We start from the raw sequence: 26871 nt of genomic DNA on the forward strand, positions 1-26871 counted from the left end.
GGTTTCGAGTAGAAAGAATATATACCATAAAATATGATTAAAAAGGCAGCGACGTGGTCGGTGCTTGAAATCGAACTCAAATTGATAGTGAACCGAGCGAAAGAGTGATAGATACAGAGAAATTCAGATATTAGAGAAAGAGAGAGAGATGGAGGAAAAATTTTTTTTCGCCTTAGTGAGGTGTTAGAAAGTGTAAAAAGTGTAAAGCAAAGTGAACGAACGAGGAGTCAAAGTGTACGACAACTAACGGCACTTTGGGGGTTGGATAAAATGACGTAAATGGGGGTTAAGAGGCTCAGGAAATATATAGCAAGATAGAAAGAGATATATATATATATCAAGTGATACGGGTACATTTCTTGCTGGTACGGATACGAGATCGATTGCTTTAAAAGTTACACAACTTGTAACGTCATCTAACTACGAATCTTCCAGAATTTTCAAATGTTACTCAGACACAGTAAGTGAGAAAAATACCAAGAGTTAGAACTTAAGGATAAGCGGTGAGAGAGAGAGATAGAAGAGAGAAGTCGTAAAGAGATCACTTGAAGAGACGTTAAGGCAAATCTTTACTTATATAGGCAATACTCAAGTAGTACACAGTAGAAAGGATCGTGTCGCAGAAGCACTTAAATGAGGATGGGAGTTCGGAGAGTCAGGGCTTCAAGAGATACGTGTAAGTTTTTGTATGATCATGGGTTGGAAAAAGGTAGAGGTCTATGGGATCCAGAGAACTGGGATAGCAATGGGTGACGGAGGCAGAAAGAAAGATCTATCAAATGGTCAAAGGTACCTACAGCAGTTGTGGGTAATCAGGAAAATTGCAAATGTACTCAAACTTCAATTACTAAGTCGAATATAAATGAGATTGAATTCAGAAAGTCTAAACACAGGTGCTCATCATGGCTTGACATAGAGCATAGAGCTATGATTTTTTGTTAAGTTCTTAAGATTTGATTTACCGCTATGTTTTAAAGAATTGCTTTTAGAACCCTTAGACTTTTTTAACTCTTCTTCTATCACAAAAAAAAAAACTGCCCTATAATAGACAACATTTTTTTAGGAGGGAAGGGTGTTTTTAATGAGAAGGTATTGACTTGATGAGTTTGATGAAGGACTTTTATCTAGGCAGTAGGCAGCTAGGGAGGCGCTAGGAACTGTTAGGCATAAGACGACTGCTATGGGTTAACGAAACTGAACTGTTTCTGTTTTGTGGCTCGGGTTCTTTGTGTTAATCACTCTTTTTCAATACATTATTTTCATGTTTGTGGGGTCGCGGTCGATAACTGATTGGCTATCGTTTGCAGATTATATTGAATTTTCTTTCTTTTTCATCATTACTTTTGTTATCTCCGCTTTCTTCTCGTGTGTCTTATGTGTTCGTGTTGGTGTCTTCTTTTCTTGTGCATGAGAGTCTTTCTGTGTGTGTTGGTGTGTTTTGTGGCCGTGTGTGTGTTTGTGAGTTATTGTGAACAGTCGGCAATCCAACTCACCTGAATATGAAGATGAATAAAACGAGAAGGGAGAAGAACACGGCCACGTTGTCCATTGTGCGCAGCATCACGAATAGCTGGCGTCGCAGGTTGGGCATAAACCGGACCAACTTAAGGATTCGCAGCAACCGGAATGTCCGCAACACGGACAGCCCGGAGCCACCACCACCCGTTCCGTTGCCCATGAACGTCTGACAGATCTCAATGGCACTAATGACAGTGGGGAGAAAGTTAAATGGATTATCGACGCTTAGGAGGTTTCTACTTTAGGATAAACACCCGATAAGGTAAGCACCTTCACTCACCTGAGAATAACGATGATGCCATCGAATACATTGAATCCATTGGCAATGTAGCGGAATGGACCCTCGGCAACAACCTTTAGCAACATTTCAACAGCAAAGATGCCGGAGAAGACGACGTTGCTCGTCTCCACAATGGCGGTCAGTTCCGGCGGCTGGTTATGGTACTCGATGCCCATGGACAGCGTGTTTATCAGGATGGCCAACAAGATGCCCTGCTGGAAGTACTTGTGCTCCACCAATCGCCGGATGTAGCGACGAATCCAGCTGCACACGCGCGACAAGCATCGGTACACGGAGATCAGACAGCGAGTCGTCGGCGATCTCTGCCTGGGCCGGTCGTCCAGTGGCGACAGGGCATTCTGGTAGAGATCATAGCAGCAGGCATAGTCCTCCATATAGTTGCCAGTGGGGGCGCGGGGCTCGCGCATTCGCGAATTTCCCTGTCCCTGCCGTGAGCGATAGTTGCGACTGTGACTGGTGGTATTGTTATTGTTGTGATGGTGGTGCGACTGCTGGTGGTGCTCTTTTCGACGGTGGTTCGCCGCATGGCTATCGATGGGTCCGCCCACCACTGCCGACACTGTCGAGGGTTGAAGTGTCTGGCCGGGATCACCAGCCGTTGAGGCAACCATCACAGTCGCTCCTTCGGAGCCCGGTGGCGTTTGATTTTGGCCAGTGGGCACTGAGCGCGGCTTGTGGTGCGCCCGCAACGCCTCTGCGGTGTGGGGATCGCAGCGGGCCAGCGATGTGTAGAATGACTCTAGCGTACTCTGGCCCGTCGGCAAGGCCGCTGAAAAGGCCACAGAGAATGCTAAGAGCTCTTGACAAGTCATCGCATCGTGTATACCAAGTTCAGAGCAATCGGCATAGGGATTGGCAATGGTGCCGATGGTCTGCGGCAGATTAACCTGTAAAAAGAGAAAGCGAACTCATTGTACGGTGTTCTATATGAGAAGAATATTTGTCCCAAACAGGGACTGTTAGCATGGAAGTTGCTCATCGTGCCCAAGTGGACTACCAGAAATATGACACAGCTTACCTGCCAGATGCTGCCATCGCCAGCTTGGGTCATCTTTTCCGTCGAGAAAATGTTGCTTTTCTCAGTAGTTCCCCCAGTCCCAGCTCCTCCAATTGCACCGCCATTTTGGTGGTTGTTATTGCCACCGCCGGATCCTGTAGCCGCCGCTGCTGCAGCAGCTGCAACTGTTGCGACTGTTGGAGCCACCGTAGTGGTGGTGCCCGCCGTTGCCGGATCTGCGTTGAGGGCTGGCGGCGTGTGGAGCAGCACGTACTCGTTGAACATCACCGAAGGTCGCCGGCTGGCCGAGGTGGGCGGACTTAGGAAGCCCGAGGTGCACGGATGACTCTGTGAGCGTGCGGCGATTTGAAATAAAAGTTATTAGAGGGTACGAACACTGATCGGGGGGATTGTTGGGTATTTTGGGGGAATGAGATGGAAGATAACGCTCAACTGGTTCTATGACTAAGTACTAGCAAATACTATATACAAGGTTTACACAGGGTTCCAGTGCTTTTCAAATAAATGCATAACCTGAATTTTACTTGTACCGAAATCAATACGATAGCATCTTCAGCGTTTTTAATGCGCAAATCAATAAATAGGGTTTTTATTTACAAGGCTTACAGCGATACTTAATTTTGGCAACAATCCAATTCCCCGTGCATTTACACACTTTAACCTTTGCCCTTTTTTTGCGACTCCACCTAACATTTATTATAGCTTTAATGGGAGACATATGGACGTATATACGGGTCGGGTTATTGTCTCTGCTTACAAACGGCATTTACATACGCAAACAATACGAAATGATATAAATAATTAATGGGCGTTTCGACGGGACAATGGGCTGGAACAATGGGCTACAGATTTATCAATGGGACAATCAATTCGCTGTGTGCTTATAAACACAAAAACAAAAAAGCTATTTCAACTGCACTTAATATGCAAACATATCGTTTATATCTACAATTTGTAAGTGTTTTTCTTTTTCCATTGGTTTTTACGTGAATAGCATATTTGGTGATACTTTTACGCTAGCTGAATGCCCTTGCCAGAGGTCACGCATGACCCGCTCATTTTCGCGCGGTAGGACATTCAGAGTTCGGTGCTGACCGAAGTTGCGTTGCGCTCATTCATAAATTATGCTGGCAATTTAAACATATTTTACATATTTTACTTATTTATCGTTCAGTACCTTGCCCAAATTTCCCAACTGCAGCTATGAGAATTAGCAAGGTTTATAACAAATATGAAAGATTATTATTATTATTATTATTATTCGTTTGTGGCTGCTGTTTGAAATGCTGTCTGTTTTTGTTCGCTGGCTATTTCGATTTTTGGTTCGGCAATTTGGAAATATATATATGTATATAGATATATATATTTTTATTCTGTTTCTGTAGCTGTTAATCTTTACTGTTTTCGGATCGAATCGATTTTGGTGGGTGTTCTATATTTGTGAATCGAGCTGAACGCTGCAAAGGTAACCATACTTACAATTAGCTGCTCGGAATCAATCATTTGCTGCGGAAACTTCAGCAATATGGTCTTCTGCTCGGCGGCACTGCCCTCCGGCTTCAGCTGATGATGTGCGGTGGACTTTTTCAGCGAGGAACTCCGGGGCAATCCGTCTGGGGCCAGAGATTGCTCCGTGTTGTCCGACGAGGAGTGCTGCTGCTGCTGTTGGTTTTGGTGTTGCTGCTGTTGATGTTGCAGCAATTGATGTTGCTGGTGGTGGGCCGAGGACATGGTCACACTGGCGGCGCTGCCATTTATCCCATTGACCAGCGCCACTGTGGTGCAGCTGGCGGCATTGTTGTTGTTGTTATTGTTGTTGCCACCGCCGCCAGCTGTGTGGTTTCCACTGCCATTGTGGTTGCTACTGGTGCTGTTGTTGTTATTGTTGTTGTTGCTAGCCGAATTGAGCGGCACCATGACGGTAATCATCTGATCCTGAATACTGGACGGCTTGCGATTACTGTACTTGGGGCACTTGGGATGATGGCACTTGATCCGCGACGGCGAGAAGGTCAAATTGTCGGCATTGGGCAGTAGGCCCTCCTTGCGCTGCTGTCGCTGGTACCTGTGGTGATCCAGCGGTTCGTTCGGTGGTTTATTGATTGGGTGGCAGGGTTGACAGAGTGGGTGAAATAACAATTCGATTAGCGACAAGTTGGACAGACAGTACGCGGGGTTCACACACTCATGTCTGTACACAAAACATCGTGTTCTATGTTTTTGGGGTCGATTGAGGGAGGTAGGTGGGTCAGGCGGCACCACGGAGATGTGGGTGGTTGCGTTGCACGTGCATCGGCTACAGGGTGGGTCAGATGGTTTTGGGGTGATTCAGGTGGGGTTTCCATTTGTACGTGCACTCTCATTAGTGTCAGTGCCATGTCGCATGTATGTGTGCGTGTGTGTGCTTAGCCATTAGACAGACAACAATCGCAATTACATAATTCAATCAAATGAACTAAGGACAACGACAGTACAAAAATGCAAATGATCCAAATTAACACGAGTCCCATCTGCGGATTCAGTGCCATTCGCTTAACTCGTTATTCTGTACTCTGTTCTAAATGTGGCATCATTGTGTGGCGGCAATCTAGTGTGAGGCACATGTTAGGATGGGATTGTGGTTACAGAGATGGGTCATCAATAGGATAGGTCGGCATGGGACACCATTACGAATACATTTCCTTACGAGAAGTTAAAGATCTGCTTGGTTTTGCCATTAAATCCAGATTTGTGAGACAATGAGCCTTAATATTTTTGTGCGCATGAGGGGACTCATTACATAGTAGCAATGCGGATGCACTTTCAAATCACTATATATGTATCTCTTCTAGCCTAAAACTTTTAGTTATACACATTCATGCCCTGGCCACTAGACTCGCTGCTAATTTAAGTGCGTTACTAAACGCTATGTATGTATGAATAATCAAATTGCAAAGCACTCTAACTAAGGCTTAAACAAAAAATTTAATTTAATGTAAATTTCGGGCAATAAATAATTGAAATTAAAGAAAAAACAAAAAAATGTGTATTAAACTTGGGAAATCTCGTTTTAAACTGAAAGTGTTGGTTAAACAAAGCATCTTAAGGAATTAAAATCAAAGAAATTAAATCTCTTTGTGAAAGAGAGGTGCCCAAGTCTTGGGCAAACCGAAAACAGAATTAAGTAATCTGGGAAATTTTTGAGGAAATCACTGGTGGTGGTTGCAAAGTCCTTGTTCGTGGCTCGAGTTCTCCTGTCAGTGCGAGCTGAGCTTTTGCCGAGAGATTAGTGCGCTAATTACTCGCTTTAATGGGTTAGTAATCAATCAAGTTTCAAGTGACTAAAGCCTACAGCTTCCAAATCTTTTTCTTTCTGTTTCGCGCTCGAGGGGTACGAAAAACCAAACAGAGAGAGTCAGAGACTGAGAGAGTGTGAGAGAGCGAGAGAGAAAGAGAGGGTAAGGGAACGGAAACCGGAAACTAAAATAACGAACGGAAGGTATAATTGAATGAAATCAAAAGGTACAAGCAGCATACTTATATAATCTGTACTTCTTTAACATTCGTCTCTTGAAGCGCCGCCACAGATGGGCGATATATTTGACGATCTCCGCATAGCAGGTGGCCGGTTCCGAGTTATTTGTGCTGCTGGCCAAGGTCGAAGTGGATGTGTACCGGGCTCGCTCCTGTCGCATCCGCTCCATCTCGCGTTTCTTGGTCTCCGAGAATTGCGTGGCGATGACGACCAGGCACAGGTTGATCATGAAGAACGAACCAATCTACAAAGATTCGAAAAAGAAACGCCATAAATCAGTATACGCTTGCAACAAATCGCAACAATTTTTAAATGTGCAATAAAAGGTTATCCGAACCGGGCTCTTCCCAGCAGGTGGCGCTTTGTTCATGCTGAAAAAAACTTTTCGCATTTCCGTTTAAAAGTTTTCGCTTTCATTGCTGCCAGCGACAAGTGCAAGCCATAAGTTTTCCCATGCCTTTGTTTATACTCCCACACACACACACACAGCAAACGGCCCCTGATGGCCCCTTTGGGAGCACCTTTTTGGCCAGCCGCTTGAATTCAATTAGCTGGGGGATCGGTAGACGCCACCTGGTGGTCATCGTGGGATTACAAGGCAACCAAGATGCTGATCTCAAAACTTCAAATCACTAAACTTAGGATTCCAACGCCTGTCTGCCCTAATTCGTTAAGCCTAGCTTTCGAATTATTGTAAAACTTACCTAGAGTTGAGTAGAGCAAACGAAGTTTTAAACTTTAGCTTTAAGTTATCATCAGGAATAAAGGTAACTTTTACCTGTCAGGAAGGCCCGACGGTGGAAGTTTTAAATACCAATTTTCAACTTGAATGGCTAATGTCCAGTTGGTCTTCTTGAGATGACTTTAAAACTTACAATTAGAATATCTCTTTCAACTGCGTTTTAATTTTGGCTCTATAGGCGACAACGTCATTTTCAAAATATGATCCTTATATGGATTGGAATATTTTTCCCAAAAATGCGAGATATTTGAAATTTATTTATTCGAAAACTGATTTTTCGACAAAAAAATCAATACTCAAACTCGCTACTTAAATGCGTTGCAAAAAATTGACTTTATTTTTTAATAAATGGATGAAAGCACTTTATAAGCTAAGATTATTTATGGCCAACTTAGAGCTAAGAGTCTTCCAAGAACGTAATTTTAACAACTAGCAAGTAGTTATTCCTCCAAGGACTGAAAATCGAAACGTTGGCAAAGTTTAAATTGAAAACATATTTCAAAAACAAAGAAAGCGCTTCTAATTTGGAACTCGTGAGCTTGGCAGAAAATGCATAAAACATAAATAAGCAATTTCCTTCCATGGCGAACGCCCAATAGCAAATGGGGGGAGCTGAGTTGGAGTGAGTTCCAGAGGAAACTGAAAACTATTTGCATACCAAAAGTTGTTGCCAACAAGAGCAAAATCATTTTGCACACGAAATGAACAGCGACAAAGACAGAGACAGAACGAGCTAGAGTGAGCAGGAGAGAGGAAGGCTAAGCAAACTTCAAACATAAATAATGAAATTTCCTCATGTGTGTCCGTCCGCATTTGTATCTGTATCTGTGCCTGTGACTGTGTCCACTTGTGCGAGTGTCTGTGCGCCATAAAGGCTTTTAATTAGTCCAAGGACACCTGAGCACAAATCCTGCCATACAAATGACAGCACAACAGACTGGAGTCCACTCGAAGATGGCACTGGCGAAAGTGGACAGTCGCCGGGTGGCAAAATGTGAAAGTGGCAAATGGAAATGGAAAATGGCGGCGGGAAGGGACTCGGGGCTCGGGGTGCCTGCTGTCTGGTGTCTGCCTTGCAACACGATGTCAGCTTCATGAAATTCATAGCATTTTTCGTAGACAAACTTTCCGCACTGTTGTTTGGTCGGCCACCTGAGCACAGGACCTGCTGTGCGTGTGTGGTCATAGTTTAAAAGTAATTTACTTATTTGCATTGCCAAATTGCTTTGCCATACTTTCCATACCTACCATCGCCGCCGTCGTAAGCCCCAAAAAAACCATGGTCCCAGCGCAACTTCAGCTCAATTAGTTGGAGACCGTATAAGCCTTCTACAAATTAAATATTCAATTCGTGATCAAAGCGGGTGGCCGCCAGAACCCATGGCCTCTGACCCCTGACCCGCTAACCCACTGAGCCCTCTGAAATCCCCCCGCCAAAATAAGGGAACAACACTCACCACAATCAGCAGCACAAAGTATATCCAATCCCAAAAGCTGTGCGCATCCTGCACGTAATACATTATGTCCGTCCAGCCCTCCAGTGAGATGACCTGCAAATCCAACAAATATTTCACCGTAATTAGCGTGCGCTCTCTGCAGATATATAAATGTACGAGTATGCAACGAAAATGAAAAGAAGAAACGAGGCATAAAGTCGGGGCAGATGGCTGGTGTTTTATTGTTCACGCCCGCCATTGTTGGCCAAAATGAAACGGGAGGGGGAAAGAGTTGTGGGCAGAGCAATTAGGATGGCGTTTTTGCCGGGGCCACGTCACGTATGCGTAATGTGCGGCCTTAAGCGATGAAACACGTATGAAATTATCCATTGACTACCTGTTCTTAAACGCATCATAAAGTTACAGAGATTTAACTAAAAGTCAATATTATTTATGATAAATGGTACGCTACATACACGTTGCCATTGGCACCCGCGCATTGACCTTGCCGTTGAAGGTTGTGCGCTTTTTCTAGGATATTTTTAATAATTCATAAATAAACTATCGATTAAACTTGATTTGCCTTGAGTAGTATGCGAATTATATTATTTATAAAACCATCCCTACAAATGCGTCCAAATTCCATTCAGATTTAACTCCCTGAGGGCATTAAATACATCACAATGCGCCACTGCCGCTAAAACCGCCGCGTATAACCCGCTATTGGTTTCATGGCCTAATGTGCACTTGATTTGGGCTTAATTACATCATTTGACCTGCATATCAATAGATTGGCTTGCGGTGTGCGCCGTGTAATTGGCATATCAATTAAGGCCCGCCCCGGAGGACGAGTGCATTTCGAGTGAAGCGAGTTGGGGTTACCATTCATCAGTTTTGGCATCAGTTTCGGCATCAGCATCCCTATCACTATCACTTGGGATATCACTATCACCCCGATTCCCGCACGGATGGGGATGCAAATTGCTGGCGTTTGTTTTATTAGTTTAGGGAAAGCTGGTAGAGCTGGCAGTTTTACTCGTGGCAGAAGTTGACGCCGAATTAGCATACAACATTTTGTTGTTTCAATCGCTGCTCCTGCTGCCTGTTGCTATTTGTTGAACAAAGTTTAACACTAATTGGATACACGACGAAAAAGAAAGTTATATTGCTGGCGGTTGACAAACGCAGGTCAAAATCTAATTTTTTTCTAATACAACATTTAATTATTTCGCAGTGAAGGGACGGGGATTTTACTCACCAGGAATATGGCCACCCAGGCCATGCCGATGTTGTCGAAGGATATCGTGCCCTGGAACGGATTCTCGCCGCTCTGCTTGCAGGTGGTATAGTACTGGTTCCAATTGACGCAGGACGTGTTCGTCGGCTCATTGAAGTCGAACAGCTTGGCCTCCTCTGCGGATTGCGGGATGAAGAGATGTTAGAATGAGACGATGGGGCGGAAAGTGTATTGTTTGTAATTGTGATTGCTTCGGTGGCTCTGGCTGTCATTAAGCGACAGCGAGAGGGCAATTAAAAATGCCATCAAATTTGATTACAGCGCAATTTGCACTTCATTTAGCTTTAAAGTTAATGTAATTGACGTTGACTGGTAATAGGGATGGGTGTGTGGATTGGGCAGACTTACCATTACAGACCAGCGAACCAATGCGATACGGCGGGAAGTTTCCGCACAGATGCATCCCCGAATCGTTGGGCGTGGAGCAGATATAGTCCTGATCTTTGGAGAACTCGTAGTACTGCGACAGGCTAGGGGTGCGATGTGTACAGAGAATTAGGAGAGTCATGGGATGCGATTGTCAGTTTAGATCGGAAGAACATCCAGCACACAAAGAAACAAAGTGTACGAAACAGAAGTTCACACCACAGAGAGAGAGAGAGATATTTATAGAGATCGAGACATATAGAGAGATAAGGAAGAAGTGAGAGTGAGAGAAAGATAAAGAGAGAGCACAAAGAGAACAATTAATAATCGTAATCCGTAATCGTAGTTCCATATAAGTAATCTGTATGTTCAATGCGTATCGTAAACATTTACATCGAGATTTACGTAGAGAGATGTCAAAAAATAAAGCAAGTAAATGATATCAATAAGTCAATTTTGATTTGTGCTGAGCTTCGCGTTTGATCCGCGAAAACATTCAACTAATTAGAGTGAGATAGACAATGCCAATTCCAATATACGTGAGGCAAAATAAAAATGCTAAACAGAACTGAACAGAGTGAGACACGGTTGACCAATGCAAGAGAGAGACAGATAGAGGGTGAGCGATAGCGAGTAACAAGAGCAAGAAGCAATAGCGATTATCTAGGGCGAGTAGCGAGAGCGAGTGGAATAAGAAAGAAGCTACTGGTAGGCTTCCACACACAGGGAGATCTGGATATAGCCACAGAGCGAGTAAGCGGGAAAGAGTGAGTCGTAGTAAAAGCTGCTGACACTGAGCATAAGTACAGGAAGACACAACTGTACCGCAAGTGAGAAAGTGAGATATAAGCGAGCCACAAAGCGCCAACTAAAACGCAAGAAGCACAAAAGGAATGAGGAGGCGGAGAGCAAAGTAAGACAGCTGGAGAGGGGGAGGAGGGAGGTTGCAAAAAGGAAGAGGACTACACACTCGTAAAAAAGGAAATGAAAACGCCAAAGCAATTTAAATTAAACGCGCAATGTTGCCACAAAATGGCCGACGCGCCGGAAACTCGCGACTTCAAAAAATGTCTGCCTCAACCAAGTGTCAACCGTAAAGTGTGTGTGCCTGTGTACGCTTGTCTGTGTTCCAGGGTGTCGTCGTGTGCGAGTGACAATAAAATGTGTTTAATATGCACGTGCAAGCACGGCAATGACAGTCGAGGGGGACGAGGGGCGAGCGGCATCGCAAGTGAATTTTGAAATATTCCCGCTCGCTTTTTTCTGTTTATTTTTTTTTCTACCATTTCTTTGCACAGTTCGCAACAATTCGCACGCTTCAACGTATGCAAAACTTTATGGAGCTCTTGTATATGCGTTTGTGTGTATATGTGTATATGTGTAATTGTTGTACTTGATTTGCGCGAGCGTGTGTGTGTGTGTGAATAGGAGAGAGCGAAAACGAGAGGGACGAATGAAGAAGCAGGGGCAGCTTTAAATACCTTTGCAATAGAAACTGATGATTTTTCCTGTAAAAAGAGTTCAGCTTACAAGAGATACACATACATAGGCGCACACAGCAGCGTGACAGTGTGTGTGTGTGTGAGAGTGCGGGGCAAGTGTGCCTGTGTGCTGCTGTACGTTTGTGTGTGTGTGTGTGTGTTTCGCTCTACTCTACTAAATATTGTACTGCACTGTGCTCCACTTTACTGTATTTTCAGTGTGTGTGTTGTGGACCCCAAAATGTTGTTTAACTTGGTGAACAAAAAACTTAAAAAAATACAGAGCTGTGCGCATTTAGAATGTCGACTTTAAGATACCCATCTTTAGCATTTAGCTACATATATGCTAAAATAAATTTATAAACTTTCCAATACTATTAAGAATGTTTGATTGCGAATGTTTTAAACTCTTTTTTTAGATTTATTTCTATGACAATATTGGCTTAAAGGTGCATTGATGGATAAGGTCTCTATAAATCTGGTTAAAATAGAAATGGTATTGGATCATATAACCCTTTAGCTATGGAATTTCACGAAATGAAAGGAGAAACATGTATGTTGTTGCTAATTGGTATGCTTGTTGTTTCGGCTGTTTGTGTGCATTCTTTGCTTTTTTCGGGGGTTTCCAAAACATGTCATATATTTGTGTGTAGAACCTCAACCAATGATAAAAACAAAAGCAGAAAATTGCAAAATGAAACCCAAAATTTGGCAAATGCAACATAAACAAAACGGTTGAAAGGGGGGATCGCAGTGGGGGCGTTTGACCCCGATTCTATATTTGTATACATATACTCATAAAGAGGTGTGTGTGTGTGTGTGGTTTAGTTAGCAGTTGAGATCAGGTTCAAGTGGTGCCACATCAACAACTCTAAACACAAAAAGAAACGTACATCAAGTCTAGGCTAAAAATATTTATGGTAACTGGAAGAGGGAAGAGGGGTTAGACTAGGTGGCAAATAAAATGTGGCCTCAGACGGGTTAACTAGGGGCTTTTGCTTTTGGTACAGTTGTGTAGGGTGGGCAAAATAGTGAATACATATAGTGTTTTCTTTTTGGGCGGAGGAAACAGCAGGATGCTTAGTGGTTGTCTAGTTTAGTTTAATTTAGTTGATATTTAGTATAGCTTGGTATTTCGTATATATATGTATATATGTATAATCGTTAATCATCAAATATTACGTATACAAAGAGAAAGATACAGATAGAGAGTTAGCTGGTTAAACGTTAGAGTTAAAGAAAGTCGTATTTCGTATTATCGTATGGCCAAATATTAAACTAATACGAGTATATAGATATGCACATCTACTAATAAGGTGTGTCGACTATCGAACGTGTGTGGGAGCGTGAGGGGTCATTAGAGTAGTGTGTGTGTGTGTGGGAGTGAGGTAGAAAGTACTTGGACAGTGAAGTATTTAGTCCTTTGTCTATCTAATTAAAACGCCGTGGCCACTGAATTATTATTACTCAGAAATTGAGGAAGAATAGTTGATAATTTTAAAAATTATAATTTAAGCCGGATTTTCCAATATGGTAGAATACTTTTATGCAAACGATGCAGTGAATGCAGTGGCCATGGCGCTTCACAAAATTAAGGGAAAAAGACATTTAGATATCGAGCTTTTGGTAGAGTAGTAGTACCCACTGATCAGGGCACACAGGGTGTTGGGATAAAGGTCAAAGGTCTAAGCACTTAGCAGGCTAGCGCTGGTGAAGGCAGACATAGTTAGAGGAAGGCTATAGGTATTTAAAGTCAGTGGTGAAGAGTTACATTGATATCAGTATTTATAGACAGAATCTAGTTGTAGACTAGCTAGTAGACGGCTATTAGAATCTGTTTATTGTGTCCACTTTCGGGTCTTCCTTTGGTTTAATAGTGTGTGTAACTGTGTGTTCGTGTGGGAGTGTGTCGGTGTGTGGGTTAAGTTAAGAGGGGAATAAATCATTTTATCTTACGAGTTAACACGGACTCGAACTCTGTACACTTCAGGAACCCTGTAAACAAAAAATTTGTTCCCGGTATGATTTTTGTTTTTGTTTCATATTATCTGCTTTTGTTGGTATTTGATATTTATTTTTGTTGGGTTTGCTTCTAGGGAGAAAACGTAAAACTCGAAAACATAAAGAGATAAGTGGAGGTCAGATTTTGGATTTTTGATATGCTTGGCTGCCAATTAGGATATATTTTTGTTCTCTTGTTCTGTTTTGGTTTTATTTTTATTTAATATTTCTTTTTTTGGTTTTTTTGTCACAACTTAGCAACAAATCGAAGAAACGAAAAACTGGAAAAGAACATATATGCATATATATATCTATACTCTGTTGGCCATTCTCACAGGCTTGTCTGTTGTTGTGAGTGTGCGTGTGAGGGTGTGGGTGTGTGTTGTGTCTGTTTGTTGTGTTTGTATGGGTTGGATGTGGGTGTATATACAGCATGACTTCGGAGGCTCACAATATCACAGAAATGTTGATTGTATGGTACAATTCCTGCCCGTGCGAATGAAGTTCATAACGAAAAGCCCAAAAACCAAATCAAAATGATGAATTCAAACCAAAAAAGGAACTGCCGAATAAAAGTACCATCATCAAAATTGAATGGGGCAAGAACCTGTTTTATATATCTGGAAAATATGTCTGCCTTACTATTTATTGAATTCAATTTCCCAGACTTGCCAAAGCAAATCAAAAATGTTAAAATACGCTCGACTGCAAATTGCCAGTTGCACGATAATTATGCAAAGCAAAAGTCAGCGGCAAAAAATAAATTTATTTTGTGAACAACATATAATCGTATGTATAAACAAACAATTTGTACAGCTGGGCATGCAAAGGCAAACAACAAACAATAAACAAGGAAACCGGGGAAAAACAAAGCCACCGAAAAAAGTGAATCTTCTTGGACAATCCGCGCAGCGACCCAAAAATTCCGTTGCCTACTTTAAAGGCCTGCGCTGTCTATGTATGGATGAGTCCTTCTGTTTTGTACGTGTGTGTGTGTGTGTGTGAGGGTGAGAGAGCACGCGTGTCCTTTCAGTTCTGCGTGTGACGTTATAAAGCCGCCGTGGCACAAACACAGACGCAAACACAATGCCAATGATAAATGATTGTTTTGGCCAAGTTTAAAATCTTTTGTCAGTTGCCGACAAGAGAGCACTGTGGCTCTCAGCCACTCAAACAGGATTCGAAATTTCAAGACATGTATGGATGAACGGATTTTGGAAATTGTTTTTAAGACTTGCCTTAAATTAATAATTGAAACATAACTTCAGATAACTTCGAACTCATTTTATCCATCCCTGGTTTACCTTTCACTTTTGTTTAATTACATTGACATCTGGTAGGATTTGCACCACTGTGCGGTCTCTTTTCCATCTTCTTCCTGCTGTCAGGACCACAAGACGACTGTTTTTTGGTGCCACAACTGGCACAAGGATTTGGCCGGTGGATCAAAGAAGGGAATTAGGCCCAAGTGGGCAGAACGGACTTCATTCAGGCCTTTCGGATTTCATATGCAAATTCATCGGATTCTGATGCAGCTACAGCGGGATCTCAACTGTTTTTGTTTAAAGCGTTTATGGCGTTGTTTGTGTGGGTGAGATGTGCTTGTATCCTGTAAACTGTGTCCTGTGGCTAAGGCTAAGGCTAAACCAAAAACCAAAAGCTAAGCCATGGAACCAAAAAAGCCAAACAGCGGGAGGATTGGGAAAGCAGCAGCCAGGCAGTTGTGAAAGACTCGGCTCAAAGTCTGGACTCGATTTAGGTTTAGATGACGCGGAGTAAAAAGTACAAAACCAAAAACCAAAGCACTCAAGGCAACAAAAGAAAGTTCGAATCGGAATACACGATACGGGTTTATATATATATATATATAATATATCGATATGTACAATATGCATGTTATATGTACGATTATGTATGAGACCCGGAGGCGCCGGCAGACAGAGGCCTATATGTCCCATACGACCTGGTTTTCTTTTTCATTCTTGAATCGAGCGCTTGAGATTCGCTTCAACTTTGTACTTACGTGAGGGGATAGACCATGCCTTCGGTTCGCATCAGACTACATCGCTGCCGCAGAATTCCCTCCCACAGCTGGACTCCAATAATGCCGAAGATGAAGAACACGAAGAAGCAGAGCAAGAGGACATTGCCCAGCATGGGCAGGGTGTCCAGCAGGAGCATCACCAGGATTCGCATGCCTGTTGAGGATTAGGTGTCACATACTTGGACTCACTATATCAGTTACCATCTGCACACTTACTGGGTATTCGATTGATGGCCCGCAGCGGACGCAGCACTCGAATCGTTCGTATGGCAGTCAGATTGAGATTCTCCACATGCATCACGTACTCCAGCAGACCTGCCAGAACGATGAAGAAGTCCAGCCGATTCCACGAGTCCGCCAGATAGGTGTTCTTGCCACAGATGCCCATGGCCACCATCTTGATGGTCATTTCCAGGGCAAAGAAGGCGAAGATGATGTCGTCGAAGATCTGAGAGGGATGGAGTTGCATTTGGTAGTTATATTTTAATATATGTATCCTTCTTCCTGTTCGCCCTTCAATTTGACCCGCTTTTTCGCACCGCAAATCCCATTCGATTAATGACCTAAACCTAACGAACTAACGACAGTTGATCAAATTAAAATTAGCAAGCCCTGCTCATGGACGACGGCGGAGTGGATGAGGGACGGGGGTGGCAAGGACACGTCAGGCGTCACACACATGCACATCGAAATGAGTTTGCCTTGGCGGCATCATCATCATCATCGCCGTTGCCATCATCGTCGTCATCTTTTTCTTGTGCACCGTCTTGTGTCAAGTAATTTGGGTTCTTTGGGGGATGGTCGGGATATATGTATATATATATATATGTAAGTATATACATGTTTAGTTGGGATAAGGGTGGCAGAGTGGGCGGCTGTAACGCCCACTTATGTCACTGACTGCGACTGCGGCTGTCGTTGTCATTTTGACTTTGTGCTGTGTGCCAATTTGGCGATGCCTTCTCTTGTCTTGTCTTGTCTCGTCCTTCCTGCCACCTCCACGCCATCGCCATCTCCGCAAGAAACTCATCCTTGTCCTTGCCAGTATCCTGTCGTGACTGGTGTTGGACCCCTGCTTTTCGGGAGGTCCTGGCCCCTGTCCCCAGCTGTCCTGTTACTTTACACTTGGCTGCCGCCGAAACTGTCGCCCGACTTACATATCATTTACAAACATTTTCGCACTTTGAGCCCGGCGATTCTCTCTATGCTCCGTCTGTAATTGCCCCACTGAACACTCCACTGCACAGCGCCCATTCCACCCACCCCACCCACTTCACTCCCCCCCAGAAGCGGGGGAAAAAAAGAAGAAAATCTGCGGTGGTGCCGCCTAATGAGCCGAAGTGCCTCGTTGGGGTGTCATCAGTGTGGCAGCCAGGAAGTGAGCCAAAAAATTGCTTAAATAAATGGCATTTAATGTGACACCGATGCTGACAGGCCCACCTGGGGAGCAAGGATATCCAGCGAAGAAAGGAGACCCAACCATTCGAGTCCTTCGCCACATTTTTCACATCATTTTTCCTATCAAATTAACCTTAAGCCCCCGGGATGGATCCATAATTATGTCAATTAAAAATATTCCACAGAGACAGTTGATGCTGCAATGGTATTGTACTTTCCACACTGTTCATACTTAAATATTTACACACCACCTGCAACACATTGCTGGCACTATCAAATCCAATTACTTGTCATATGTACTTAACTTAGTTATTATCAGAGCCCGCCAATGCGGAAGCCTTTTAATTTATATATAAAGAAATTGACTAGAACTCACCTGAAGGATCTTGCAGCGGTTCGTCACACAGGCGTCGTCCACGCAGGGCTGATACATGCCGAGGGTGATGCAGTTGAGCAGGATGACCAGGATGGAGACGCGCTCGAACCATGTGAAGGTGGCCAAAATGGAGGGCGAGTCCATATCTAAGTTAAGGGCAAAACCAAAGGAATGGCAAACAAGGACGAGGTCAAAGGGAAAACAGAGAAATTTTCCTAGTATAGTCGTTGCCTACTTTTGTGCGCTGATTGAAGGCGAAACAAGTCGAGCGAAAGAAGCGGGCTAGGGCGAAGGCGGAGACGGAGACGGAAGGGGGCGTGGTGGATAACAACTTGCAGTTGCCTCTAATGCGCACTCAAGTGCTTGTCAACTTGCCTGCCAGCCACCCGCAACCCACACCGCCCACATTTTCCACCCGCCCCTTCTGCGGTTGTCGTTTGTCGGTCTCGTTTGGTATGCGCTCGGTTTTGGTTTTGTGGAGCTGGAGGCTGGCGGCTTGGGGCTTGGGGCTCTTGGTCTCTGGATTCCCATCCCCATCCTCATTCCCGGTCTCAGTCCCAATCCCATTCCCATTACCAGCCAGCAAATGCAGCAAATTGATGACAGTTGGCAGTCAGCTCATAACACTCGATCTAAATGCGTTTGGCCAAGCAGGCAACTCAGCTGAAAGTAACATTGTAAATTACTGGTTTTATATGTTTTCTCTGGCCCTCAAGTTTAACACTCATACGCAGTGTGGCCTTTGCTTAAATACTCATCACTTAAGCAGTTAATACATGCAAATTCCATAGTTTATTGCTCATACGCAGTGTGGCTCGGCTCGAATTGTTCAAGATGGTTGTATTTTTAGTGAAAACAAGACTAGGATAAACAAACAATTTAGGTTTTTGATGAACCCACAATGGGATAAGTTTAAAAGCCGTAGGTGTGCAAAGTTCTATGTAATTTAATCACTCAAACGAAGTTTTACCGGAGTTTAAAATTTTTGTTAGGAGGAAATTGAAAACCTAGAAATATAGCACGCATACGCAGTGTTGTCTTCTTTAAACAACAAAAATTCCATTACTAATTGCTGTTTTCTTTAGACTTTTATAAATCAAAAAAGTAATACTTAGGCCAAATACAAGTGCAAGTAATGCGCTTTTAGGGATCCACGTTTGTTTGGGTCTTTCATCAAATGGAATTCAATCGACTGCTCTACCGGCTGAATTTTTTCCTCCATCCCATTAACCATCACATCGTCCTTTCTGCCACTTGTCGCCTAAAAGCCTCGCAGCTGCACTTTGGTTTTCGGGCCTCAGGCTCAAAAAAAAAAGGAAGAAAAAAAGAGCTGGAAATAACAAACACTCGCGCAAGGCCAAGTTGGCAAGCAAGTTGGCAAAAGGGCGGGAAGGGAAATTTCGAGCCGGCTTAATGCATGGCCAAATGAGCGCCAAGGACTCATTCTTTCGCCAGAGCAATTAAGGATCGAGAGCACACGCGCAAAATGGCAAAAATGTTTACGCTATTAACGCACAATTAAAGATAAAACGTGGCGCACAATTTGCGCTGGCCAGAAACCAGCAAAACCGAAATGAAACGTAAAGAAATGGGGGAAAAGCGAAAAGCACAACCAAACAAAATATCCCTGGGTGGTAAGGACGAAAAGTCGCCACAAAAACGGGCAATTCATTAGGAGGCGAGAGGAGACTGAAGCATATGCTGGTCGAGGGTCAGCGAATCGGTTCGGTTCGGATCGGATCGGATCGGGTCGCTTTTGGATTCAGTTCAGTTCGCTTCGGTTTGGGACCGCGGCCGTGTCATAAAAACAAATGTGAACAGGCCCAGACGGCACAAAAGGCCGCGACCAGGCCAGAAAAAAAAGATGGTGCTCCCAAGGGGGCGGAACGGGGAACACGCCCACTCTCCGCCTGGATAAATACTGCAGCAGCACAAATATGCGACAGCAGTAGCAGCAACATCGACCCTGGCGCATTCATTTCATTCAACTTGCCTTCAAAGGGCCACGTATACCTAGGGATGCCAAAAATACAGCGTGATATATAAATATTATATCAAGTTGAGCTTTTTTTATGTCAAATTCAATAGCCATATATAACGTGCACTCTCTGCTTTTAAAGTAAATTTTAACGCCGAGAATTAAAACTCTCTGGAATCAAAGTAAAATTCCATATAAAGCCTATAACTTAATATCTAGATATTTCACAATTCATGTTCCGATGATATCAGATATCAGATAACCCATCGATATTCTATCGACCTTATGATATTCATCCCTAGTCAGGTGTGTGCGTGGGTGGTGAAATGGGTGGGAAGGTCGGGTCCCCGGCTATGCGCGCATTATTTTTGATTTGGCAACAGCGATGGCCCCCAAACCAACAGTAAACAAATTAAGTCGAGCGTAAAGTCGGCCAGCGGAAAGGGGGCGTTGCCATTAGGGGGGCGTGCCTGGCCTGGTCGGGTTTGGCCGTGTTGGATTGGATTGGGTGGCAGGGGAATGGAATGGGGACGCATGCAAGCGTGCAGAAATCGCAACAAATTAAAAGAGCCACAAACAAAAACGAGAGCCCCCAAAAGCAAAAGCCGAATAAGATGACTGAACATGCCAAATTGGGGGGATGGGCGATGTGCTGAAGAACGGAGAGTGCTGAATACTGAATACTGAATGGCGAATAACGAATAACCAAAGCCCGAATGAGGCAAACGGAATGAAAAAAAAACAAACATTTGGAAAAAAAAAGAAAATGAAAAAGTAAAAGTGAAAAACTTGAGATAAATTGGCTTCGACAAGGAACAAGTTTTCCTCAATGGAAGCGATCAATTTAATTGCTTCTATGACATCAGAGGGCCATTGAATTGACTACTCATCTGTACAGAGATTTGCAACATGAAGTGGAAAACTTAAGTACTTCATACACTGCTGGAAAAGGACAGCCTAGCATGGTCACACTCCTCTTATCAGCCGAAAGGGTCACATTTCCAAAGCACACAGAAGCACGACGACCTGTTGTCCGTCCATCAACGAGGCTCCTCTGGCTCCTCGTCCCCTCGCTCATTTGACAGGACGAGGCACATTTGTGTAATGAATACAATGCACGTACTCACGTGGCGGTCAGCGAGGCCAATGGGCATCGGCCAGAAGGGATCCACATCGCGCTTCTGGTCCTCTGTCATAATTAGTTAGGGGCGTGGCAGCGACTTCACATTATCCAAGGAGCGAGTCCTGCCCCACATTCCATGCTAATGATGCCTGCGTGTCCGAATGGCCGCGTGTGCTCCTAATGGCAACCGCACAAGGATGCAGCCAGCTGGTGTTGCTGCCTCTGGTTGGCAACCCCCTGACCACCAAAACCGACACTTAGCTACCCGCTCCTGCGATCCACACATATATATATACATACATTGCACGCGCCGTGCACATTTCACGCTAAAAGCGCCGTAAAATGAAGGAGACAACTTTGGCGGAAACTGCCCCAAAATGCATCATCCCATATGAGGGGTGTGCTAAAAGTTGCATTGCTAATTTGGGTGGAAAAGTTGCAAAGACGACCGCGTGCTGTAAAAGGCAAACGTCAACTTACAGAGAATAATATCTTAGGTATTCGCTTTTATGACAATGCATCAAGTGTGCTGGCAAACTGTGTGACCATGCAATGCATAATTTGGTTGTAATTAGGTTATTTTCCCATATTTTCCAGGAGAACTGATTAATTTTCGCTAGGTGCCATTTGATTACAGTTCACCGAGTGGCTCCATCGATGGCAATCGATGCGAAAAAGCAGCGTATGCCATCCGATATTGATACGCAAGGCCAGCTGGCGACGCTGAGGCGGCTTTAACTTTTTGGCAAATGGCACCGCTGACCTCAGCTGCAGCCGAAGTCACGTCTGGGTCACCAAAGACACGGTCGAGACGAGCGTCGCCAGCGGAAGCGGAAACGGAAGTGGATGTGGATGTGGATGTGGATATGGAACTGGAAGTGTGGTAGCGCCATCAAGTTGAACTTAAATTAGTTTAGCCAAAGCTGTTTGATTGCTTCTCGTACCGAACTGAAATGCAACCAGGGCAAAGTTGCACCGCAGCCCAGCCACAAAATCACTTTGGCTCCCAGCTTACAGTTCAACTCGACTCGACTCAACCACACTTTCTACATAATAATTGGCGCTGGGGGAGGCATTGGCAATGCCATCGCCATCGTATCGTAAACTTTGACAATAAAATCCATAAAATGTCAGCAAGATATAGAAAACAATACAGTGGCGGGACGGGGTGACGCTTGAAAAGCGCGAACAATGGGGCAAATCAAAATTTATGGCTAACAATTAAGTGGCAAGTATCGAGAGAGCGATTACGTACTTGTGCCACAAAGAAAGGGATTTCTCCATGGGACGGGAGTGGAGTGGAGTGGAGTGCTGTGGTGCGGATGTGGCACATCAAGTGGCTAAATCGCAGCCATCATCGCGGCTTTCGGGCTAAAAATAATACCACTCCACTCGCTGCGATGTCACCGGAGAAGCGACTTGACGTTCGAAACTCAATTATCATAATTTACTCAGACTCAGACACAGAACCACGGGCATAAATAAATATCCACGTCAGTCAATTTTAATTTCGCTCCAAGTGAAATGTGAAGTGCGCGCCAAGAAATATGCAAAGCGATTTTTCATGCACATGTGCCACATGCCACTCTACGAAGCAGCGGGGATCCGAAGCTGGAGCTCGAGCTGGAGCTGGAGCTGGAGCGGTAGCAGGAGGAGTGCCACTGGCACTGGCAGATAAACAACATCGAATCGCCAGGGTTGTCAACTTCTTCCTTCCGCCTACGCCTCCGCCATATCCCGTATACTGTATTCCACATCCCACTGATTGGCGCACATTATCCCCCAGAAAATGAATGGGGGGGATGCGGCAAATATGAAAACAAGTCGGCAGCGAAAGGATCCGGCAACTGGGACTGGGGGACATATATCCACTGGTTCCGTCTCTCAATGACGATGCCCATTCAGATATTTATTATTTATGCCCAGCGAACTCGCACACACATACACACACACGCAATACCTTTTGCAACTGCTGACATTGTAGCATGAATTTTGCAACAGGCAGCTAAAAAAAAAAGACAGAGAAATAGTCGAGTGGATCGAATATGAGATACCCAGTAAATATATAATATGTTATATATTTTTTGAATTTAAGGCAACCTGTTAACTTAACATTGTAAGCTTGTAGTTTAATTAGAAAATTGGATATTGCGATTAATCGTAGCTATCTTGATTGCCCTAAACCAATTGCGGATTACAAAAGTATACACCTGTAAAAAATCGCATCCTGCGCCGAATGGAGTGTCCTTAGGCGCTTTAAAAAAAAAAAGGAAAAATGAAAAATACAACATAGAGTGAAGAGAAAAGGGAGCAGCAGAAGGGCGGAAAAAGAAGAGAAAAATCAATAGGCTCACAACGCACATCCTGTGAAATGTGTGACAAGGACACTCCAGCACACACACCCATGGGTAAATTGCCAGCGAAGGACAATGGCAATTAGGGCATCCCAGCCACCCCATCAATCCACCGAACGTACACACTCTCTTCGTTTTTGTTTGTGCAAAGGATATGGATTGGTGATGAGCATCAGGCACCAGTTGCGCGGCCGGGTGTACTGCGTCAGCGCCCTGATAGAGATCTCGGGGAATCCCGGATACGGCAGATTCGGTTCGCCGGACGAGCTGGACGAGCTGGATGACGAGGTGTGCGAGGAGTCGCCGTCGTCGGAGCTGCAGCTGCCATTGCAGCTGGAGCCGGTCGATGAGCTGACCGCTCCACCAGTTCGTCCTCCTCCTCTCGACCGGGATCGTCCGGCGGCTGTTGCAGCGGCAGCATCGCTCAGCGATGAGGCTCCACTGTGCCGGCGTCCTGTTCGCCGACGTGCCGCCTGCTGCTCATCGCGACGCTCGCGGCGCTCATGGCGATCCGAACGCTCCTGACGATCTTGGCGATCCTGACGATCGCGTCGATCGTGGTGCTCCTTTCCCTGATAGCGGCGCCTGCTGCTGCCACCACCATCGGATGCATTCGATGTCTGGCGATGCGATGACCTCTGGCCGCTGCTCGTCCTTTCCGCAGGATTCGCCGACGCCGACTTGGCATTGGCACTGGAGGAACTGGTTTTCCGCAACCGCTGGCTGCCCCTTCGATGGCCGCTGCCACCGGAAACGGATACGTTGCTGCCACCGCCCCCATCGACGATCACCGTCATGGGCGGCTCTTCGTTGGAATGCATTTGACTTACTCTGTTGGTGGTGGTGGTTGTGGTGCTGCTGCTGAGCTTGCTGTTGCTGTTGCCGATGTTGCTGTTGCAGCCTTCTGTTGCTGCTGCCACGCGACGTCGCTGGCCATTCCTAGCTGCTGCTGCTGCTGTCGCCGATGTTGCCGCTGTCGATGTTGCAGATGTTGCTGATTGAGTGGTAGTTGTTGTTGCTGTTGCCACCGCTGCCGCTGGCTGTGGCAGCATTTTCTGGGGTGCCAACTAAGCGAATTTTGGTCATTCCATCTTCCTGCCGATTGCTAAAATTGAAAAAGGGGAAAGTGAGCAATTAGTAGAGTCATTAAAATCGAATATTAAATTATATGTGCAACGTCAGCTTACACCGAAACAAAGTGACGAAACACATACAAATTAACGTATGACCCCAAAAGAGATAACCATATAGAAGAATTAAATTAATAGTTATTTACTTTCATTTCGAAAATCCCGTTCTCCTATTTCTTTCGAATTTTAAGCGCATTACTTATTTCATTACGCGCTAATGAGCGCATTTGAACAATTTTCTTCTGGTGTACGTGCAAAGTTTCGGGAATTGATTTTTAATGCGATACTTGGCGTCAGCAATGGGCACCACCCACCCACCAAGTGAGCCACCCGACCACCCAACCACTCACCCACATAATGAAGCCAAAACATAATTTATACGCACGTGCGTTGCTTTTTGTGAAAACTTGATGTATGTGTGTGGCTATGTGTGGGTGCGTGCGTGTGGAGTACGTAAAAATAATGAGAAGCACATTTTGTGCGTATAGACAAGAAACGTAGCATACTTTTCGGGGGAGACCCTTGTGCGTTCAATCATTAATTACGGCTCGTGTGCGTCTGCGTCTGTGTTTGTGTTTGTGTTTCGGCGTGAGGTGAGGACCTCTAACACATTAACGTGCCAAAAAGTGCTTCGTTGTGGTTACCCACACACACCCACACACACTTGCAATTGTGTGAAAATTGGCTCATTGATAGGCTGCCAAAGAAATGCCACAAAGGACGAGACTCCTTTGAAAAGCTATTGAGATATTTGTGCGAATCTATGCAATCGATTGGGCAAGCAGCGATAATAGCCCGTTCTTATCAAACAATTTATAAAAATGCATATAAACTAAAAACAATTATCTGACAAACTCAAAACTAAATAAAAAACTAAATGCTTTAAAATTTAAATTTAATTTTCTACTAAGGATAAAAAATGTAATCTATACTGATTTCTTGTTCGTACACAAGTCCGTTGTTTCTTTGGCTTTTCGATTTGGCACGTGTCCTTTGGATGTATTTTTGTTGATACTGCCGTTATTGTTATGGTTATTTTGTGGGTGGACCTCAAGACTAGAAATCACAATAATTAATCGTTGGCTGGCGCCATTTGTTTATCAGCCGGAAACGGAAGTCAGCGCCAAGACAAACAATGCCAAACACACACGCAGACACAAACACAAGCGCACGTGACAATACAAAAGTTACCATATTATTTGGAAAATGTTGAGCAGGCTTAAGAAGACAGGAGCAAACGCACACAAGCACACACACTCATGTACACAGTGGGATAACTATTGTAAGCGCCTTGCACAAAAACACATGGCACCCATGTTAACTCACACAATCAGGCTGTATCTGTGTGCGATTTACCCCTGCCTGTCTGCGTGTGTGTGCATGTGTGTGCCTTACACAGATATACATAATTAAACACAAACAGCGCGGGAAAGGCAACTTTGGTGTTGATATTAGTCAAAGGGCGAGCAAAAATACAAACAAACCCAACACACAGACACACACCAACGCACACCCACACACACACGCACACTTGTAGACTTTAGCCGAATAACGGGATCAATGTGACATTCAAACATGTCAGATATTAACGCGATAACAATTTGAAATGGGTCAACACAGTGTGTGCAACATGAATTTATGTTGTAAGTGGACTCGAACCGTAGATATATATCGCCATAAACGGTTTGCCAAAACGAGCGGGCTTATTGAGTTCATTCCGAATGGATTTGCCAGCCATTGTGCATTATTATATCGCATAACAAATTGCAGCTCCATTCAATTGAAAAGAACTTAAAAAAAATGAAGGGTGTCTGGGAGCCTAATCCATTTGTCAAATGAAATAAGTGTTGTGCATTTGTTCTACTTTGGTTAAGTACGTAGCTGAAAAGTTTAAACCAAATTTTCTGCATAATTGATATCTTTATAAAACCCATTTAAGACCTGTGTACCTATGCCACTTTAAGTTGCTGTCGTCTTGCAAGTTTTTTCACTTATCACCAACCAATTTGTTATTTACCCACACACACACACACGTACACACATAGTTGTCTGCTAGTTGGCCCCCTTTCGCTTTTCCGCCGACGGGTTAATGTAAACAACAACCAGGACAACTCACTCTTCAGACTGTCGGTGCCATGAAAATATGCAAATAAATTGTCGCTTATGTGGCAAGATATTTGCACAGTGCTCCATGGCCCGCATACTTTTTATTCTGCGGCTGTCGGAGAATCTGCGGATATATAATTCACTTTTAAATGCAAAATCAAGCCCCTGTCATTGATAGCTGTCTCTGGAGCAAAGGGAAAATAAAAAAAGAACACACACACAAAGTAAGGAAAGGCGAGAGGGAAAGTCAAGGAAGGAGTCCCACGAATAATAAGCATACGCAGCGTGGTACACACGTTGGCAAATAAATCAGTGGCAGCGCGCGCCTCGATGTCGCCCGACGGCATGGAGATCCTTTCTTCTTTATTTTTTCGTGCCGCTCAGCTCATGGGAGTCCTTTTCTCGTGCCTGGAAGATTTATGCTCACCGCCTGCCTTATGAGGCAGGGCCTGTCGGGAAAAGTCGCCGACATTAGCATAAAGCTGGTGCCACTTTTTGGGGGGCAGGGGAAGTGAGAACTTTGAGCAGGATATAACTTAACTTTCGGTTATCAATGTCCATTCCGATTGCCATTCCATTAGGCAATGGTCAGTTGCGGGGATCTCTGACGATTTGCCCGGGAATACCATCGGTCCCAATCTCTCGAGCTCTGCTGTATTTATCATTAATATTTATGATTGCTCATCTG

General features: G+C 44.3%; 1 protein-coding gene across 12 annotated transcripts in view; it reads right to left on the bottom strand.

Annotated features, from left to right (window-relative positions):
• LOC117146690 (voltage-dependent T-type calcium channel subunit alpha-1G) overlaps positions 1-26871 on the bottom strand; it is a 78470-nt gene that overhangs the window by 15863 nt on the left and 35736 nt on the right. For 4 of the 12 annotated variants that reach the window (XM_033313064.1, XM_033313070.1, XM_033313063.1 and 1 more), the window contains 14 exons: positions 23104-24052; positions 17493-17604; positions 15935-16166; positions 15698-15872; positions 13630-13668; positions 10175-10296; positions 9788-9942; positions 8551-8643; positions 6354-6595; positions 4317-4902; positions 4015-4038; positions 2838-3164; positions 1799-2706; positions 1494-1703 (listed from right to left, as the gene is read on the bottom strand). In XM_033313064.1, coding sequence (XP_033168955.1) covers positions 1494-1703; positions 1799-2706; positions 2838-3164; positions 4015-4038; positions 4317-4902; positions 6354-6595; positions 8551-8643; positions 9788-9942; positions 10175-10296; positions 13630-13668; positions 15698-15872; positions 15935-16166; positions 17493-17604; positions 23104-23999 — 4121 coding nt within the window. In that variant the 5' untranslated portion in view covers positions 24000-24052. Of the gene's footprint in view, positions 1-1493; positions 1704-1798; positions 2707-2837; positions 3165-4014; positions 4039-4316; positions 4903-6353; positions 6596-8550; positions 8644-9787; positions 9943-10174; positions 10297-13629; positions 13669-15697; positions 15873-15934; positions 16167-17492; positions 17639-17727; positions 17775-23103; positions 24053-26871 lie in introns of those variants that run through there. The other 8 variants (XM_033313066.1, XM_033313074.1, XM_033313068.1 and 5 more) reach the window with 8 other exon arrangements.

The sequence above is a fragment of the Drosophila mauritiana genome, chromosome X (assembly GCF_004382145.1).
Source record: "Drosophila mauritiana strain mau12 chromosome X, ASM438214v1, whole genome shotgun sequence".
Lineage (NCBI taxonomy): Eukaryota > Metazoa > Arthropoda > Insecta > Diptera > Drosophilidae > Drosophila > Drosophila mauritiana.